At 53.7% G+C, this 20,418-nt stretch overlaps 1 protein-coding gene across 2 annotated transcripts; it reads left to right on the forward strand.

The window, feature by feature from the left end:
* Positions 1-224: 224 nt before the first annotated feature.
* On the forward strand, positions 225-19,541 carry TCF25 (transcription factor 25). Of its 2 annotated transcripts, XM_055726791.1 has the most exons (18): positions 226-438; positions 1,642-1,809; positions 3,537-3,611; positions 5,583-5,707; positions 7,276-7,341; positions 8,516-8,598; positions 9,180-9,310; positions 11,875-11,974; positions 12,880-12,973; positions 14,012-14,104; positions 14,695-14,800; positions 15,199-15,358; positions 16,334-16,421; positions 16,998-17,156; positions 17,864-17,954; positions 18,271-18,350; positions 18,980-19,052; positions 19,288-19,541. In XM_055726791.1, exons 1-18 carry the CDS (start codon positions 253-255, stop codon positions 19,447-19,449), a joined length of 2,040 nt encoding a protein of 679 aa, XP_055582766.1. In that variant the 5' UTR covers positions 226-252; the 3' UTR covers positions 19,450-19,541. The 2 variants fall into 2 exon arrangements, with proteins under 2 accessions (XP_055582767.1, XP_055582766.1); XM_055726792.1 differs by lacking the exons at positions 18,271-18,350; positions 18,980-19,052; positions 19,288-19,541 and having other exon boundaries at positions 225-438; positions 16,998-17,175.
* Positions 19,542-20,418: the final 877 nt, after the last annotated feature.

The raw sequence follows: 20,418 nt of genomic DNA on the forward strand, positions 1-20,418 counted from the left end.
CCGTGTCCCCGGGCCGTGTCTCGCCGTGGGGAAGCGCACGGTCCCCACGCACCCGCCGCGACATATTTCACGCGGTGCTGGCGCGGGACGCGAAGCAGGTCCCGGCCGCCGCACACTGCGCCGGCGCACCAGGGGCGGGGCGGTGAGGGCGGGGCGCGCCGGCGTGCTGAGGGCCGGGCGCATGCGCAGTGGGCGGGGCGGCGCAGGCGCGGGGGCAGCGACGCGCGCAGGCGCAGTGTGGCGCCGGGCTCCATGTCGCGGCGGGCGCTGAGGCGGCTGCGGGGCGAGCAGCGGGGCCAGGAGGAGCCGGGCCTGGGGCAGCTGGGCCTGGAGGCTGGGCCTGAGCCCGAGCCCGGCCGGGAGGGGTCGCCGCCAGCTATCCCTGGGAGGGGATGCCGCGGGTCCGCCCGCGCTGGTGTCAGCAACCGCTTCGAGCTGGTGAGCGGGGACGGTGCTGGGGGAGAGGTTGGGGCCTGCGGGGTGTGTGTGTGTGTGTGTGTGTGTGTGTGTGTATATATGTGTGTGTGTGCCGGGGCTGAGGGGACTGGGGCTGCAGGAGGGGACAGCGGGGGGGGCAGGGGCGGCTGGAGGGAACAGCTGGGGGGACAGGGGCGGCTGGAGGGGACAGCTTGGGGGCGCAGGGCGCAGTTACTTGGGGGTTGGTTGAGAGTTGTCAGTGACTGTGAGGGGGTCATTTGGGGACAGGGACTGGGAGTGTGTGGGGTGACTGGGGGGTACGGAGAGGCTGGGTGGCAGTAGCTGAGAGGGGGGCAGTGACCCGGGGGGCAGTGGCTGGGTGGGAGTGACAGAGATGGCAGTTTGTGGGAGGAAGTGATTTGGTGGTGGTGGGTGACAGAGAGGGCCTGGGGGATGCTCAGCTGAGGGGGATGTGAGCGGAAGGGTAGGAAAGGAAAGGAGCTGGGGTGAGATGGGGGGCATAGGGAGGGCTTGGGGGCAGCAACTGGGGCTGAACTGGGCAGGAATTGGAGGCAGGCCTGAGAGGGGCTGGGTGGTCTGGGTTGCGATGTTGTCAGAGCTGCGCTTGAGTATTGGGTTGGTCAGGTAGTGGATGAAACTGTTTTGGGGACTATTCCTGCCCTTTCCCAACCTCACAAGATCCCAGTGCTGGAGGTCAGCAGTCAGGCAGGCCCTGGGGGCACAGATGGGTCCCTGGGGTGACAGAGCCTGGTCCTTCTTCTCTGGGCACCTTGGCCAGCCCCAGTGGTTCCCTGTCCTTCCCCAAGGCTTGGCTGTGCAAGCGTAGGCAAGGCTGGTTTTGGGGGCTCTTCCCAAGGAAGACCAGAGTCCAGATAGGGCCGTGCTTTTTTTCTGCTGGCCGTGTTATGCAGTGGACGTGTCATTGTGGCCTTGCACTCGCTTCCAGCAAGTTGATGGCTGCGGAGCTGTTCACGTGCCTGCTGGGTGACACACTTGAAGTGAGGGGTTGTCCCCATCTGTCTGCTGGAGAAGTCAGGCAGGCAGCTGAGGCCTGTGCTGCTTTTGCGACTTGTTTATCTTCCGTTTGCAGGTGGAAGTAGAACAGATCAGATCCCTGGGGAATTCTGTCGCGTGGGGAGCAGGAGAGGGCAGAGCACAGTCCCACACCAGCTTTTTCTGCAGCTTGTCTGTCTGTTTGCACAGATCACTGCCGAGGAGTTGGAGGATGAGCCACCATCCAGAGAAGAGCGAGTGGATGCCCGACTCGGCGAGCAGGATGCAGGAGAAGGGAACAACAAAGGGGCTGTAACTGAAGAGACTGAAGGCGATGGGCAGGGAGATGGGGAGGAGGCAGAGCAACCGGACCAAACGGTAACTAAACCACAGGTATCTCGTAATGATGGCAGTTGTCACATGAGGTGCAGAGAGAAGGTTTCTTATCTCCCTGCTTCTGTGCATGCTGAGGAGCTTTGTGGTGACAGGCAAGAGTTTCTTTTCCTTTGCGCCTGGGTTTTGTCAGAGGCTGAGGATGTGAGCGTCAGGGGAGGGACACACACAAGGAGCTTAAACCCAGGTGCTTGGTGCTCCAGGTCTGGAGGAGAGCAAGCAGCTCCAGGAGAAGAAGTGCTGAGGCTTGTGTTTGTGCCTAGGGTCTGGGGAGATTTTACAGCTGCAGAGGGGAGGTTCCTGAGGAAGGCCTTGTGTTGTGTCCTGACGAGCACCGAGGTCAGGCAGAGTGCATGAGAAGGAAAATACCATGGGGCTCTGAAACAGGCATTGCTTCTCTACTCCCTTCGCTGCACAATTAATTAAGCTCTGCATCGTATGTGGGGCTGGGCTGATGGGTAAATGCCCAGTGAAGCGTTTGTTTTGGAGTATGTGAAGACTCCAAGGAATGTAAACTAAATGCTGAACTTGCTCTTCCCTGTAGCGAGCTGAGCCGTTTTGTTGTTGTTTTGTGTTGATTCCCTCCTGTGATCTGTATCTGCTCAGGAATGTCTCCTTTCGGAAGAACGTAAGGAAAGGGGCACTTTAATTAACAATTTGACATTGCAAGTCTAGCCTGTATTGCACTGGAGATGCGGGTCGAGGGGGGTGAAGGGGGATTGGCCCCCTGGCCTCACCCACTAGAACTTAGCATTTGGGGTGTGTGCCCATGGGTTTGGGTACCAGAGGAGCAAAGGCCACCGTCAGTGCATGGTCCAGCTGTGCTGGTGGCATCATGCAGCTCAGGGGCTTCACCATGTTCTGGGTGTACAGTGTGGTCTCTGCTCAGTTGGTTCCCACGTGAGCAGTGGCTCCAGCAGGCCCTGACCAGGTGAGTTTGCGTAAGCCCTGCAGGGTGCACCTGCTGCTTCTCTCAGAGCTTCCCTGGGTAGGAACGTGGGAGCCCTCGGCAGGCCTCTCCCTGCCATTTGACAGAGCCACATTAGGGCTGCATGTTCCCCTGGTTCTGAAATCAGCTCAGGAGCTGTGGGGTTGTTACAGTAAGTAACAGCATTCCTGTTTTACCTGTGTAGATCCTGGAAATGTGCTTCTCATTTCTGTACACCCTGGGGAGGAGTCAGTGTGGACAGCAGTGTGCCTGCCTGTTGTGTTAGGGAATACCATGCAGCCTTGTGAGCTGAAGAGGCTGCGTCTGCAGCGAGAGGAGCCCGTATTGCCTGGTGCATTCAGGCAGGTGTTGGTTTCTGTGGAAATCGGAGTGACTGGTAGTTTCTAGTAGTTTCATGCTTGCTGGAAAGGCAGATGCAAAGTTTATCTTGGAGACTGAAGGAGAGCTGAAATGTTTCTTCCACACCTGGTCTATCTAAACTTTCTTGCTTGATTTTGTAGTCTCGGATGTTGATATGAAAGTCAGGTGAGGTTTAACCTTAACGTTTGTAAACTTCTGGTGTTGTAAACCTTTGGTGCTTTCCTCCATTTTCTCCTTCTGTCTTAATTTCCACTTGCTGACAGACGTGAAAGGGTAAATATTGGTTTCATTTAAGGGCCGTCTTGGTGTGCTGATTCCTGTGGGAAATACTTTTCTACTCATGGAGCTTTCATCCCTGCAGTCCGTGGGCATGCTCTGACAGCCGTTCCGTTTATCTTTGCAGCCTGTGTTGAGTAACAAGCCACGAAAGAAAAGAAAGAAAAGGAAAACCAAGAAATCCTCAGCAGGGGAGACTCTGGTATGTCTGCGTTTGCTCTGAGAGTTAGTGACTGTGCTGACTTCTACATCGGGGTTGACAGAGTGGCAACTGCGAGGTGCTTGCAGCAAAGATTGAGGCAAAAATGCTCCTTTTTGCATTGTACTCATTTAAAATTATAAAATGGCAACAACAGCTTTTGACTGCAGTGCTTCAAGCAGCCGGACTGGCACAGCTCTGCTGCAGATGCTTAGGGCTGAAATCCTCACAGTGGCGGCATCTTCTTTCATCTCTGCTCCAAGGCTTCACACAGTTGGGGGTACTGTGCGAAGAACGTTGCCATTTTCATTATATTTTCCTTGCCCTACTTAGGTAGCTCTCCTGGCTCTGCAGAGCCATACAGAGCTCTCGCTGCCAGCCGTTGTTCACGTTCCCTTCTCCCCTGCACGTGGCCGCACACCTTCTCTGTAGTTTGATGTCTGATAGCTGAATGCTGACAGGAGCGTCTGCTAGTGCGTTATCAGCAAATGCACTGCCAAGTGCTCTTCCTGTGGGACCTGCTCGATCCCCTCAGTGGTGAAGGGAGCAAGAGGACAGTGATTCTCTCAGTGCTGTCTACCCCTAAGGAAGTGTGCTTGGAGAGTGAGAACTTCATCCAGTGTCTATGTGTGGTGTGGATGAAACTGAGGCAAATGTGCATGCTTGAATATACTTTACCTACTTGAGCAAGACTAGAAAACTGAATGGAATACAGTCATTGGTCTTTTAAATTCAACAGCGAGAAAATTCAAGTGGGTGCTAGTTTTCTGCTAAGATTTAGGAGTCTAACTATTCCCTCAAGGGAGATCCTTTGTTAAACATCCTAAGCCACAGCATGCTGAAATGCTGAGCAGGTATGCTGTGGCTGCGGTGTAAGTGCCTGGCTGGCCACCTCCTCCCTGGGAAATCAGCTGAGAGAGCTCAGGAGCGAAAATCCAATCACAGAGCCCATTTCCCAGTCTGAGAATGAGTGATAGGGTAACATCTGCCAGCTGTAGGCTCTAGGCAAACTTTATACTCGGAAACAAGCAGTTTGATTTGCTAACTAGAGATAATGCTGCCTTGGTTCAAGTGCTGAAGTGCAAAGCACAATACAAGCTTTTCATGTATCCACTCCATGCGGAGTGGCTATATTTAGCTGGAAAAGGCAAGCTTGCAGTGCTGTTTGGGTGTCATGAATGGAATTCCGTGTTCCACCCACGTACATCATGAGGAGGATGTGAAACAGCCACATAAGAAATGTGTCACTTGGTATTTGTGGGGAAAATATAGAGGAAAATCAGGATAAAAGTGTTATACAACTGTGGAATGTGTGCTGTTGGGTGTATTCTTGGGTTGTTAGAAGGTGGGGAAAGCCAGAGTGCAGTATGTTAGAGCTGGTTTAAAATCATGAGCCTTTGATACGTTATTACAAGGGTCACAGCAGTAACATAGTGTTTCCATGGAAAGTAGATGGCAAAGGCTGAGTATTTAAATATTTATGATTAAAATCAGCACCCCAACATTTTGTGATATTATATGAATTGTAATATAAATAAACCAGACAAAGTCCAGTGAAAGCTGGGTGGAAAGGGGCAGACCAGACACCCTGCCAGCTGTTGCCCATGTTAGATGTATTCAGCTGGTGCGTTCAGATTGACGATGGTGTGAAGAGCAACAGCCCTGTGACACCCTGAGTGAGCAGCCAGCCCTTTCAGGGGCAGCTGGGGAGGGAAGGGGGGCTCTGGGTGGGATTCCTGAGGGAATAGGGAGTATTGACTCGAGAGCTGGAGGCCTTGATAAGACAGTATCTGCACAGCCAAGCTGGGCGATGGGGTAGCAGCCTGGTGAGCAGCGGGGGCTGTGTGAGTATCACAGAGATAGGGACAAGCTGAAGTACCTGGAGGCAGCTGGGTGTGATCTCTGCTGGGTGACCTGCCTGCTGCGGTCTCATTCTGTAATAACTACCTTGTCTTTGCATGTGCCTATCTTAAGGAAGACAATGACCTGGAAGACATCGACAGCCTGCTGGAGAAGATTGAGGATACCAGCGGGCTATCACAGCAGACCCAGAGTGGAATAATTGCTGACAGTAGGCCTCTGCTCTATGTAGAACACAGGTAGTAAGTACTTCCTTACTGGTCTTGGCTTTGGGTGTGACAGGGGTATCTGTTCCCCTGAGGAATGAAGTTGGGAACCTCCCAGTGCGATCTGGCTATGAATTCAGGATTGCTTGAAAGGTGTTGTGGCGATGGTTGCACACATCCCCATTTCTAACCGTTGATCTTGGAGCTGCATTCAGTTTTGAGTGGTGACTCGTATTCTCAAGCATGGTTTGAGCGGGCAACTGGATCAGATTAGCCTCCAGAGGTGCCTTCCAGCCTAAAAAACTCTGTGACTCTGTAGGAGAATCTCTGCAGAGCTGCTGAGAGCCCGGGTGCATAAAGCTTTGACAGCAAATTTGCCTGGCCAGGTGACTGGCCGCACTCAGACGGGTGCTGTGAGCAGCACACACCAGTACAGCATGTGCCGTCCTCCAAGGAGGGCTGAGCAGTGCCAGAAGCTAATTTCACCAGGAAAGCAAGTTAGACTTGTCCAACCTTTCTCTCATGTCACCGCCAACAAAGTGGACTATGTGCCCAGCGTGTCCAAGAGCTGAAGAATAAATCCACCTCCAACTCAAGATCTGTAACATCTGGGCCTGCGTCACACTGGGAAGCCTGTTGGGAATGGGCTGGGTGGTGTGTCCGGCGTGTTTCAGAGCCCTGGGCTGGTGCAGGCACTGGCAGCTCTTTCTGTTGTTGTAGAAAACATTTACGCTTGTAGCTGGGACAAATTACCAGTCTCAGTTTTAAAACTTCCAGTTGTGCTGCATCAAAACTTGAGTCTAGGCTGATGAGCACTTGGTGCTAGCACAGCCTGTTCAGTGACACTGCGGTGAAGCCAGAATATGTGTTTACCTAGAGGTAGTTTTAAGCTTCAGTGCCTTCTCTGGTCAAGTAAACATTATTCAGAAGCCTCTGAGAGCTGGATAATCTCCGAGTGGGTGAGCGTTGGCAGTGCTGGATTTCAGCCTTCTCTCGCCCTCTCTTCAAGCCCTGCTCACTGGAAAACCCCTCTTAAATATGCCTTCCTTCTCTGGGCCAAATGTTAGATCAAGAAAACTGTAGGTGTTGTTATGCTTTTGATACTTTTTTTTTTTTTTTTTTTTTTTTAAAATACAAAGATCTTGTATTTTAATTCTTGCCAGCCTCCATACAGTGGTTAGGGTGCTTGGCCCAAACGGCAGGCTGCCGCTGCTGGACTCGCAGCAGGTATCTGTTGTTTTCCGGGCAGGAGTGCCCCAAGCATGCGCTCCTGAAGGGAGGCTGTCCTGGCCGTGTCCCGGACTGGGGCCCCAGCTGCCTGGAGAGGGCAGCAGAAGTATTCCCTAGCTCAGCACCTTCCTTGGAGCAGAGCAAGAAGGAAGCGTGCATCTGATTTGAACAGGGCTTTCGATGCCTCCTGTTCCGACCATTTCTAGTCTCCTTTCTGTGTTATATCAGATCATGGGGGTGTGTGACAGTTTAGGGGCTTGGCCAGAGACAGACTGAGGTTCGGAGCACTTGGTGTTGGTGGAAAGGACTCGAGTGTGAGATTTCTGCCTACGTTTAACTGATGGTAGCTTTTCTTGTTTCAACCTTCTCAGAAACTTGAATCCAGAGAACGAATTGAAGAGATATTTTGGGGCTCGCGCTGTTCTTGGTGATCAGAGGTTAGTCCAGAATTTAATATTAAAACCCTTTCAAAGTCCACATCGCTGTGTCTGTCCTTCCCTTGGTATGGTTTACTGAGCCCCTGGTGCCACACCCAGGCAGGAACGCCAGGGTTCAGGGTGTCTTGGGTTCGAGGTGTCTTACTCATTTAATAGTTGCTTGTTGGGACAGTAGAGTATTGTTTTGTGTCTGGTGTGTGTGAGGAGGGGAGTAAGACTTTTCCAGGCTTTTGCTAGCATTTGCTTTTTCTTCTGTCAATTTCCCCTCTCATTTATTGTCAAAGCACCCTTCTAAAGTCATTTCACTCAAACTCATGGGCTCTTAGACCGTTTTTTTGTCTTTTTTTGTCCAGCATTTGTCTCTTGTTGCTATTCCAAAGTCTCTGATGCCTTACAGAGTGGACCCTGAATACTCTTCAGGGGATCTCGGGCACTTGCTTTCAGGGCCCTGGGGAAACTACTGCTTCCTGGGTGTGAGGTCTCTATGCAGTTATCCATGGCACTGTGGTCAGTGTTACCCAGAAAATCCCTGCTTTCCTGAGCTGGTTGAAAAATGTGCATATGAGAAGGGTGTAAGCTTAGAGCAGTGATGGTGGAAGCAGAAGCCTTCTCTGAGAAAGTCTGTGGAAGGATGTTTAGTGTTTGAGGAAGGAGCAGCAGTCTCTTAGTGGGAAGAGGTGGCTTGCTTAGAGTAGCCATCATTTCTGAATTCCTCCTGCCCTGAGCCAGTAAATTGGTTGCATTTGTGACTATGGCTTAAACTAAACCAGCTGACGTTTGAAGGCACGGCTGGGAAGAGAGATGAGTCAGAGGAATATGGGGCTCTCTTAATTGGACCTGGGAAGCTGTTTGAAGCAAAGAGGCAGCTGAGAACTTGGCAGGAACAAAAACAGGGGAGAGAAACTATTGAAGTGGAAATGCTGGAGGCACTGGCTGGCCCAAAGATGAATGGTTCAAGTAAGGCATGAGCCTGAGTGAAGCTATGTTGTGTCTTGAAGGCAAACATGGTAAAGCTCTGGGCGAAAGCTCTGTGTGGCAGAGCTGCAGCTGGGGAAGAAGTTGGATCTCTTCTTTTCCCCCCCCCCCACTTGAATCACCCTTTTTCTGGCTGGTTTCAGCCCTCCTCATTCTATTGGTACAGAGAAATTGTGACCTGTTGTGTTTATTTCCTCAGGCCAAGGCAAAGGCAGCGCCAGTATGTCCGCAGCACGTGGCTGACAGCTCCCAAGAACACCTGGCCACGCTACAGCAAAACAGGTGAGGCTTTTGGTGCCACCTCCCAGAGCACCAGGCTGCCACTAAGCCAACAGGGTGCGTCAGTCCCATGCCTGTGTTGGCACGGATGGCTGCTCCTGCCAGCCTGGCTTTCCTAGAGCCTCGGGAGCTGGAGCTGCTTTCATCGTTCTGGCCCAGGCTTTACACTGGCTGATGCAGAAAGGGAACTGCTTGTTGGAAATGGATGGAAATAGCTGATGGAAATAGCTCCTTTCTTCACAGGGAGAAATCTGTTGTATTGCATCTTAACATTTGAGGGGAGTTTTTTTCCCCTTATTGGAGGTAGCAGGTGATGAATACTTCCCTTCTTAACAGCAGTATTGCTGGATAACAAGAAGAATCTGTGGGGAGAGCAAGCTGCCTGGGCTTCTTGGGTGGGTTTGGGGCTTTGACTCACGAGAGGAGGGAGAGGAGTGAAATTCTGTGGGAATTCCTAGAAACGCTTCTGGCTTTGCACCCAGTGATGTAATGAGCTTTCTGTGTAATAAGAAGGCAGAAGAGCTCTTGCTGCTGTGCTCGCAGGCTGGCAGCAGTGGTACCCACGTCTCCTGTGCACCCTCTAGGTATTGCCATGCAGCTGGTGGACACCAGGAGGGGAGTGCAGTACTTCACATTCGAACACCATCGCGAGTACCAGCAAGTGCAGTTCAAGTTCTTGGATGCTGTAGAGTCCATGGACCCCAACAACATTGTGGTATGTTGTGAAATCAGGTTGCCCGTGCTGTTGTCTGCTGCATTCCTGTGGCCCCTTTCCCTGGCAGGGCAGGTGGGCTGATGCATCCCCAGCACTTATTTTTTTGCCAGTCTAGTGTTGAGTGGTAGAGCCCTGTGCCCTCTCTGTGTGGGGCGAGAAAGCAGAGCTTGGCAAGCAACGCTGCCACCTTATAAGGTAAGTGACCACCTTGGTGCAAAGGAGGTCCGGTGGCTGGTGGCCGAGCCTTGGTGGCTCTGCCTGAAAGCGTGCCAGGTAGCCATCTGGAAGAGGAGCCCACAGGAACTGACCGTTTGGCTGGATGTGTAGGAATAAAGCTCCCTTGTCTCAGCTCTTCAGCTGGGAAAGGAAAAATATTGTATAAACCAGTCTTTAAATGGGAATCTAAACTAACAGCTGTTCTATTTATAAACTCTTGAATGGATGAAAAATGTGTCTTTTCTTGGTATTTTAGCAAAACAGTCTTTGTGTTGAAAGTTTTTCATGCGTGTCCAAGCTCATTAAACTGTATGGTAACATTTATGGTTTGTAGTGATAAGCAACAGTAAAATTGCTCTGCACCCCACTGAACCATAACTGAGGTATTTTTGCTCTGAAAACCCTGGGCACATGAGCTCGGATACATGCCCTGCAGAAGTTTCTTAAAGAGGCCATTGTCTACTAAATAGTTTACTTCCTTCTGCTTTCCCACCCTCTGCTCATGGCCACTGCTCTCTCCAGCTCATCAATTCTGCCTGCTAACTGGACTGCGGGATTCTCATTAAATAATGCAGGGTAGTTCCTATGCAGCAGTGATCGACCCGAGAGCCGGCGTCCTCAGGATGGCTGAAATGCTGTCTCACACGGCCATGCAGAGCAGGATGGGTTTTCCATGGTACATTTTAGTCTTTATGTCCCTGTTAAGTGAGTCTGGCTATGTTTGAAGATATTCCTGTAAGACACCGTTAGCCTTCCATTTTTCTGTTAAGGGTAGAATCTTAACAGATGGGTTTGCCGATGCCAGAGGTACTTCAAACCCCCAAACAGTTTATCTGTGATAACCAGAGTCTCCACTTAGCTGGAGCCTGGTTCTGCCTTGCTGCTGTGGTTTCAGCATGCAGAACAGTATTTTGGGGGGGGGTTGCTGCTCGGTGAGTGTGTTTTCTGCTCTTGCTAGTGGGTTAAAACAGTCTTGCTGGTGAAGTTTTAAGTGTATTAAGAGCACTTTTTCCCATCACCGTGACCCTAGGTGCTCCATCCCTTCCAGAAAGGAGGACTAGAAAGGAACTTAAGAGGAAGCAAGGAAGGAGTAAAACATCAGGCAGGTGGTGCTGAGGCAAAGGCGCTGGGCTGGGCCGGCCTAGAACATAAAGGCTTTGTACTGTAGGTGGTCGTGCTGGCCACTACCCTGCAGGTGTACAACTTCTGGAGCTTTTGAAGCTGTATTTTTCAGTTTTGAGGGAATGAAAAAAAGTCCGGAAACTAAACCATGAGGGGATTTGAAGTAGCTTTGGTATTTTCATAGTGAAACTGAGTTTTAGGTGGTTGGAAAAGGTACATCATTTATAATATAATTAGTGAAAGGGTTTTAGGTGTGGTTAAACGTCTGTTCTGAAGCCTGGAAATAAATGGTTTTAACCCATTGCCGTTCAGGAGCTGGATCATGGAATTGTAATAGATGTGCCAAAATGTCCTCTCAGCACCAAGAGGAAGCAAAAGCCTGACCCAAATGCTCAGAATTGTTAAGGGGTAGAGAATAAAACAAAAATTTAATTATGCCTGCTGCCTGCATCTTGAAAATTGTGTGCAGCTCTGGGCCTTCACCTTCAAAAGGATATGGTGGAGCGGGGAGAGATTTGGAGGAGAACAGAAAAGATGATCAAAGGCCGGGCCGGGCCTCAGCACTGGAAAAGCTGGGTTGGCTGGGAGAGAGCTGCCTGAGGGAGGCTGCGATCGAGGGCTCGGATCCTGCGTGGGGCGGGGAGAGAGAGCGAGCTCCCTGCTGTCCTTTCCAACGCGGGGACGGGAAGTTCTTTGCGTTGTGTGCCCAAGCGGTGGCTTCCTGTGTCATATAGCTGAGGTGTGGGAAAGGTACCTGGGTCAGTAAGTGAACAAATTCACGAGAGGTGATGCCATTAACATAAATGGCATCTCTGACAGTGGGGGTCCCTGAGCCCCTAAAAGTTGGCAACTTAGATGTGCTGGAGCCTTCACGTGTTCCCAGCTTCATGCACTCTTTCTCAGGCGCCTGCTTTTGGAGACAGGGCACAACAGACCTCTGCTTTCATCCATCACGGCCGTTCTTGGGCTCTTTTAATCCATAGTTTCAGCCTTTCGTGTGAGGTGCGTCCCCAGCCTTACACTGCAGTCTGAGCCTTGGCGCTCTGATGGTGTGGGACAGGATTTCTTCCCCTTCAGACCCAGGGGCAAGAACAGCCCCTCTCTCTTATTTGTGGTGTCAGGGTGTTTGCCTCCCTGCCATGCTTACGGATCTTGCCTCCTAGGCAGTGTGCACAAGAAACCAGTGATTTGTGCCATCATGTAATCAAGCTCATGCTCTTCTGCAGCTGCTGCTTCAGATGAACCCGTACCATGTGGACTCCCTTCTGCAGCTCAGTGACGTGTGCCGGATGCAGGAGGATCAGGAAATGGCCCGCGATCTTGTAGGTAAGAGCTGAGGTGAGGAGCAGATGTCCTGGCCTGAATTAATAATCAAAGGCTTTTGGTTCAGTTTTGGTTTTGTTTCAGAGAGAAGCAGCAAAGCGGAAGGGTTGGTTTGGCTCTGTGTTTGATTTGGGCCATGAGAGCTCAGACTTGCATCATCCTACAGGCCAGCAGCTTTTGCAGGGGGCTTTCATATAGAGCTGGGCACGTGTGCCTGGGGAAAGGCACATCGGCATTCGTCTTCAGATTGTGTGGACGTGGCAGGGTCCCACTTGTAGGACATTCCTTGCAGGAGGAGGGTCTGATTTGGTAGCTGTGAGCAAACAGCAGGGCGAGAGGCTGCTCTGGGGAGCCTGCCCAACCCTGCGGGCCAGCCTGCCTCACCTGCCTCTGACCAGCGTCAGCGTGTCAGGCTGTGCTCCGTGGGGCACTGCAGGCTGCCTGGGGCAGGGGTCATCCTGGGGGCTGGCCGCTCCTCGGACTGCGGTGCTGCAGTCTCTGGTGTCAGATGTGCTGTTTGGTAACTGGGGCATGTGCTCTACAGCATGACAGGAGGGGCTAGAGGTGAAGTGAGGACAGGATCTTTGGCTTCCTCATGTGAAGATAGTTCTGGCAGAGGCAGCTGTAGCAGCTTCAATCTCAGACCTCCAGAAGAATTGCTTTTCACAACCAGAGCATGATCTAATGCCCACAGAAGGGAACAGGGCTCGCTTGCCTGGGTATCTCTTGCAGCCACATACCCTGAAGTAGCTTCGTGCCTTGCTAGGTTGTGAACAAACTTATTTCATGTGTGCCGGAGCCCTCAATTATTGGCGTCTTCTGGGCTAAATCAACTGTTTTGTGAGCACTGGGGCTGCATGGTGTGCCGGGGTTGTGGTGTGCCCTGACACTGTCCTCGCTGTCTGCAGAGCGGGCGCTGTACAGCCTGGAGTGCGCCTTCCACCCCGTCTTCAGTCTCACCAGTGGGACCTGCAGGCTGGACTACCGGCGGCCAGAGAACAGGTAGGCGGCACGGCACGCCTGCCTGCCCTGTGTCTGCCGGAGAGCCGTCGCGGCGTACCCTGGCCTACTTTAGACACAGAGACCCAGATTCACAATGTCTGCTGGGTCATCCACGCTGGCGGGGGGACCTTGAATATCCCTTTCTGTCGGAACAGGCTTGGCCATCAGTGGCAGTGCCCCTCAGCAAGGCAGCAGCATGGCTCCTGAGATGGGTGCTGGGGAGCAAGCAGCTCTTGCACTGAAGTTTCTTTACAAAGCATCCTCTTTCCTGAGGGATTTCTTACTGGAGCAGTAGCTGTTCCTCCCCGTCACATCCTTCTTGTGTGATTAGTACTTCTTAGCCCAAGGTGGCACTTGGTTTTGTCACAAAAACGCTGCATGTGTATGGCTGTGCTTGGTCACTTGTGTGCTGCCTGCTCGGCATTTGTCCCCAGCACTCGCACTGCTCCTGGCCTGGCTCTTTACGTAGTGACAGCTCTGCAGCTGTGGGGAAAGGTGACTTTATTCTGGGAATTTTCCAGTCAGCTGATCCAAGTCATCTCTTCCAAACTGCTGTACCTAGAGATTGCTCATGTTTCCAGTACCTGCTCGCTGACGGGCTTTGTGCCATCTGTGACCTGAACACTGTGATCCGTAACACCAGTTTGGGTGTTGGTCCTCCCACTGTGTGTGTTGTGCACACTCTGTGTCACCGTCCCTGCACAACTGGGTGGGCTGGGCCAAGGCAGGGTGTGGACTTTGGGGATTGGCTTGTTTTCTGTTGTTTGAGTTGTCAGCCCCAGTCTGCAGAGCAGGCCACTGGTTTGCTGTCCCTATACTTGCACAAAGAGATATAAAATATAAGAGATGGGAACATGGAGGGGTCTGTGGCACCCCATACTGCAGCAGGCCAGGTTCCCTGGACCCCCCTGGCTGTACAGCAGCACTGATGCTCAGGGGGCAAGGAGCTGGGACGGGCCATGTGTCCTCATTCTTGAGTGGCCCAAGGTGCTTCTCTCCAAGTCTGGCTTCTAAAACCTGTTGCTGTTCCCCCCACAGGGCTTTCTTCCTGGCTCTCTTCAAGCACCTGATGTTCCTGGAAAAGAGAGGCTGTCCCCGTACAGCCCTGGAGTTCTGCAAGCTGATACTGAGGTAGGTGCCCCTGCTGCGGGCTGCACCCTGTTCCCTGTGGGATGGCGCAGGGTGTCTCAGGCTTGGGAGAACACAAAAAGACCCAGAGGGGTACTGCTGCTCCCAGGCTTGGTGGGGACTTGTTCCCGCTCCCTGTAGATGCAGCATCACAGGTCAGTTTTGGGCACATGCTCTTCTCTGTGGTGCTGCTTTGGAGAGAGGTGATTGTTGAGAAGGAGGCTTAAATAGATGGTACCTGGGTGGCCCTTGCTCTTGGCTGCTGAGCTGGTTGTTATAGCAGAGCTCAGAGTCTCTGCAGACAGATGTGTACAACAGTGGCTTCAGCCGGCTCGGTTTGTGGCCATTGATCCTCCTGCCAGGTGGTGACGGGGACTGTTGCCCCTCTGCAGCGCTGCAGACCGGGCAGGGCGTTGCACCGTCATCCTGGCCATGAGAGAACAATCGTGTTCCCGTTATCTCCACTTGCTGAGTCACAGAAGCTCTTTGGATGCTAGCGGGGAAGTCTTGTTGGACTTAGAAATGAGGGCAGCTATTTCAGCTTTTGTGACACTGATTTTGTTTCCTCCCCTTGCATTCGCCTCCCTCTGAAGCCTTGATCCAGAGAACGACCCGCTATGTGTGCTGCTGCTGATTGATTTTCTGTCCCTCCGAGCTAGAGAATACACCTTCCTGACCCGCATGTTCCAGGAGTGGGAGGTGAGTTGCCAGCAGGCAGCCCTGGTGAGAGTGGAGGGCAGAGAGGGGAGGGCTGGTTCCTGGGGCTCTCCCTGCCCGGGCTGGCACCCTGTGCCACAGAGCCGTGAGGGTTTTGTAACCCCATTGGCCCTTTGAGGGCTGTCTCACAGCCAGGCTGGCATCCCAACAGCATCGCTATGACCCGTAAAGGCTGGGGTGTGCGTTCTTGTAATCCTGGTACCCCACAAACAATTGTACAAACTCAAAATTGCTTACTCAGTTGTGGGGGCACCAAGTCAGCGGATGGAAAGTAACTTAATTCAGCAAGCAAGAAACCCCACCCTGTGTGCAGCCTGGCCACATCGAGATCATTCTGCATAGCATCATTTCTCGGTAAATATCTCTCTCTGATCCTGCAGAGTCACCGGAATTTGTCCCAGCTGCCCAATTTCGCCTTCTCGGTGCCGCTGGCCTATTTGTTCCTGAGCCAGCAGGAGGAGCGCTCGGAGCTGGAGCTAAGCCAAGCCCGGGAGAAAGCCACCCAGCTCATCCAGCTCGCATTGATCATGTTCCCAAGCGGTAAGTCTGTCCCCACCGGTAAGTCCGTCCCCGCAGGCTTTGTTACTGTCTTCATCTGTGAGAGCGAAGGCTGGATTCCAGGCAGTCAAATGCGGAGGCAGCAGTTTGCCTGTGGGTTGCAAATGGTGTTTGCCTCTGTTTGTGGGAGATGGGAGCTGTGACTCAGAGTGTGATGCGGCTCAGGCAGGCTGTACTGCTGTACCTACACCTGGGGTGGTGGTGGTGGTGGTGGGATTCAGCCTTCCCGCAGCGTGGCGAGGCAGTGCGAGGAACCAGGTAGTGCCCCTGCAACCCTGAGCCCTCTGTGTGTTAGGAAGAGATCAGTGATTGTTCCTCCCTGCTGCGCACCCTCCTCCGAGCAGCTGATGCCCCTTCATTAGAGATGGTCACGAGTGTGCAAGGTGGGGGAGGATGAGAACCAAAGTCTTGGAGCAGGAAAATATTTCACCCCAGGGTTGCCCAGACCAGAGACAGCAAGTCTCTCTTGGCTTTCCCTCCGAGACACTGCTCTGCTTTAGATGTGCTCTCTATGGGTGCCCGTCACTCTTGCTTTCATCCAGTTGGTGCTGCTGTCCGTGAAAGGAGATACACAGCCCCTCTGGGCCCAGAGCAGGGTGTGTCTTTATAGGCAGGAATAACCAGCTCTCGAACAGAGGTTTAGTTTGTGTTGGCTGAAACCATCATTTTTGCTTCTTGTCACGGTGACTGAAATAAAACCCTTGTTCAAGTTCCAAGGCCAGCAGTATTAAGTGCAGAAAATTGCACCTTATTTTACTGGGGTGGGGGGGGAAGTTTGTTTTCTTTTTTGTTTACTCTGGATATTTCCATTATTCACACAGAGATCAAATGCAGCATAACCCCCAGCAGCATCCTTGCACCCTCCTTGCGTGGGTCCTGGCTGCCGTGACCGGGTGCATGTTCTGTGGTGCTGCTCGCCAGGCTGTTGAAAGCAAGCTCTCTGACTTTTCCCTGCAGTTCTGATGCCGTTGCTGGATCACTGCAGCGTGCAGCCTGATGCCAGGGTTGCGTCCCATTCCTTCTTTGGGCTGAATGCTCAGATAAGGTAAGCCCTGGAGATGTTCTCAGTTAAAGAGAAGGAATCAGTTTTGCTGGTAGTGGGGCTTCTGCTTGCTCAGGCAGCTAATGGGGTTACAAAGCTGCGTAGGAGAATATTTGGTTTTCCTGAGTAGGCTGTTAGATGCTTCGGTTATGGATTTCTAAAACGGCCACCAGATAATGCTAATAGACCCACCTCACCTTAATGTGGATGGGTCAGAAGTTCATACTGAAGCTTGTTGGTACATGTAGTAAGAGAGAACAACATATGTGTGCTCTGGGGGCAGGCTGTCTCCTGCCAGTCTGGATTTCCCTGGCACGTGGTCCTCCTAAACATGCAAACGGTCTCCCCCTCAGGTCAGGGCAGCGTTAACTTTGATCTCATGGCTATGCTTATCCCAAAAATAGACGGAGGCAGAAAAACTGGTGAAGGTAGATGGAAAAAGCAAAGGAGGGAGCCTGCGATTCCTCTCTTTGTGTTCTCACGCTGAAGCATGGTGCAGAGACAAGCCCTTGCCAGCCCACACAGGGACCTGCTGGCGGGAAGGAGGAGAGTGCCCTGAGTAACAACTGTCTCCCGTAGCCAGCCTGCCGCCTTGAACCAGCTGACATCCCTCTACGTGGGAAGGACTCACTCCCTGTGGAAGGACCCAGCTGTCATGGCATGGCTGGAGACCAACGTCCATGAGGTGTTGCGCATGGTGGATGCGCGGGACCCGCTGGTGGAGGAGTCTGAGCACAAGTGAGTGCAGCAGGCAGAGGTGAGCGGCTCTCGTAGCAGGCGTGGGTGCTGGAACACGCGGACGGAGGGGGCCAGGGAGCTCTGCACGCCAGAGGAGCTCTGTCCTGGGCAGCAGCAGCGCTGGGGCTTGCTCAGAGCCCCACAGCTGCCTATCCGACGGTGGCTGCTTGATGCCAAGGATTACACTGTGGGGCTGGGAAGGACTCTTCTTCCGTACTTTGCCCAAATGTGAATGAAGAGCTGTACATCTCACTGGGGAGCATGTGCTGCGCTGGCTTCCCCCAGCCTGGGCTGTGCGTGTGCCCTGGAAATCACCCAGAGAGGGCAGAGGGGCTGGCTGGGGAAAGTGGGGATGGCTGTGTAGCTCACAGGATTTACTGCGCAGGGCAGGTGAGTGCTTAGGAACGCTTTCCAGCTCTGAGAAGCGGGAGGGGGAGGCGTATGGGCTTGTCCTAAACCAAAGTTTGGTCTGCTGACCTGGTGAGAGGGGTCTGTACAGTGTCCCTGAGCTGTTCCGCTCTTTCCTCCGGAGGTCAGCAGCTGCCAAGCGACTTCAGCTTTGCCTTAAGCCGGCTCGGTCCGATACGGCGCGAGCCCCCAGAGCCAGGGATGAAGCTGGCGATGCACCTAGAGAAGCACAAAGGGAACTCTGGCTATGCTGAGGTGTACTCGGTGCAATCCTCTTGTGTGTCCCCTCCCTGCTTTAGGAGGAAGATGCGGTACCAGAGTGCACCCAGGAATATCTACCGGCACATCATCCTCTCAGAGATGAAGGAGGCCACAGCAGCTCTGCCTCTGGTGAGGGGCCCTGACGGGGCGTGGGCAGCGCTGCGGCATGATGGCACTCGCATCCCTGCTGCATGTGTGGATGCTGGGCATGTCTTAAACCCCAGCCACCAGCAAGAACCATCTGCCTGACCTCAAAGTGTCCTCCCTGTGTGCCCAGCTTCCCAGGACAGCACACGGGGGCATGTGTGGGCAGGCCAGGCCAGCCAGCTCTGTTGTGCTCCCCGAGACAAAGGGCTGTCCATCTGGTCCGACCATCTCCATGCCTTGGTGTTTGCTGCTGCTGGTGATGCAGCCTTCACCCCTTCTTTCTTCTTCCCCCCTACAGGAGGTGACCTCGCAGCCTGTGATGGGGTTCGACCCCCTACCCCCTTTGGACTCCATCATTTCCTACACCAGACCAGACAGGTACCTTCTCCACCCCTTGTTTCAGCACCGGCACAGCCAGCATGTTCCTGGCACACCCTCAGCCCCGGGCCTGGGTGCACGTGGGCGCTCGGAGCCAACGTCCTCCTCCATCCCGGCGGAAGAGCTGCCTGGCTTGTGGCGCTGGCCAACGGGCAGAGCGTACAGGCAGGACTGGTCCTGCCGCTTTTCCCTGGTGGTCACCGGTGAAGGCAGCAGCTGGCTTTTCGCAGCCATTGAGACAAAGGCCACTGAAAAACTTTGGCTGTTTCTTAACTGAGGTGGGTTGGGGTAAATACAGGTCCAAGCGCAGCCAGCTGTGCTGCGTGCGGACCGTTCGGGTGAAGCCCGTACTTGTCCTGTGCACGGTCAGCTTGGAGCAAACCTGGTAGTGCTTTTAATGACTGCTTTGCCTAGAGGCTGGCCAGCTGCTGGCTGCCTGGGGTAAGAAATCCCCAAGACCCCCCCAACGCCCTGCTTTCGGGGCTGGGTATTAGGGGGTGGGGGTGGGGGTGTCTGTGTGTTGGTCCAGACAGCATGGCACTCTCCAGCATCCCTGTGCTGTCTCAGCCCCAGCGAGAGGCTGAGTACCAAACTGCCCCCTTAACTATGGTGTGACTTCTGTCTTTCAGAACGAATCATCCATCCAACGAAAGCACTTTATCTCTCTTCTTCCGATCGCTGCTGCCAAATTTTAACTTGCAGGTATGTGCAGTCAGCGGCTGCGGGTAGATGGGAGCAGGCTTTTGCTGTCGGTACACAGAAGTTTGCACTGCACAGTGTTTCTGTGAAGGGAGTGGCTCTTGGCATATGCAGTGTGTAAACGTCAGGTTGCGGAGCAGCCTGATGCTTTTTGGCAAGCGGCATTGTCTCTGTCCCTGCCTGCTGCAGCCAGGCAGGCAGCTCACTGCCTGGCTGCTCCAGCTCGACTCTGTTGCAGGGGGACATCAGGCACGACGGGGATGAAGAGGCTGGAGCAGGGCAGGACCTTAACCAGGGGGTGAATAGGCTCATGGCAGCCATGCGGGACATGCTGGCAAACATCCAGTTTCAGGAACCCCCCCGAGATGACAATCCTGAAGGCGACGGGGACTGGGACTGAGCCAAGAGTGCACATCTGCCCCAACCCCACCCCTCTGTAATCACCCCCCCCCAACTTGTGTCGCACTCTTAATAAAGTCACACAAACTGCAAGCGCCCACTCTGGCTGCGGGGATGGGCTCTGTCTTGGGGCGGGGGGCTGCTTTCGCGTCTTGGCGCGGGGGGCTGCTTTCGCGTCTCGGCGGGGGGTGAGGACTGTCTGAACATGGCAGAGCTAATCTATAGCAGCTGTCCCTCGGCCCCAAGTCAGCTTAGTCCCCTTCTGGCCTCTGCCGAGCACATTTGCTGTCCTGCTCCCCTGCCTGCTCTTCTGGTCTCGGTTCAATGGCCGGGGGCTCGTTTCCCCTCTCGGGCGGCTCCGAGCGAGCCGCGCTGCCCTTTGTGCTTCCCCCAGCCTGAAGCCTCCTTCCCTCCATGAGACACTCCGGGCCCTGGCGGCGCTGGGCCTTCCAGCTAGCTGATGGAGGGCTGGGGGTCCCCACTTCAGCATGGTCCCTGGGGGCACAGAGGAAGGAGCTGTGCTCTGGTAGGGGCTCACTGGGGGCTGCAGCTACCGGAGCTGTGTGGGGAGCGGCTCTTCCTTCTGCTGCAGCCATGCGATCATGCTGGGAGCAGAAAGGATCTCCCTCTCCTTTGTTTTCTCCCTCCATCCCTTGTTTTCCCCACCTTCACCTTGTAAAGCCAGGAATGAGGTCAGCTGCACTCAAACCCTTAACTCATCCTTGCTGCCTGCAAAGCATTTTTTCAGTTTTCTGCTGTGTAACGGTGTATATGTGCCTCTAATGCTGAGCTAGGCTGCGCTGCCCGGAATAAATCCCCCCCCTCCTCCTGCAGCGCCTGCCGCGTCCCCTCCCCAGGGAACAGCCTGCATGGCGGGGCTGGGGCTGGGGGGCTGCCCCACAGACCCCAGGGCTCAGGCCAGCCCCAGCCCCACCGGCGCGTCCAAATCCTGCAGCACGGGAGCCCCGGC

Source organism: Falco cherrug, chromosome 14 (genome assembly GCF_023634085.1).
Source record: "Falco cherrug isolate bFalChe1 chromosome 14, bFalChe1.pri, whole genome shotgun sequence".
NCBI lineage: Eukaryota > Metazoa > Chordata > Aves > Falconiformes > Falconidae > Falco > Falco cherrug.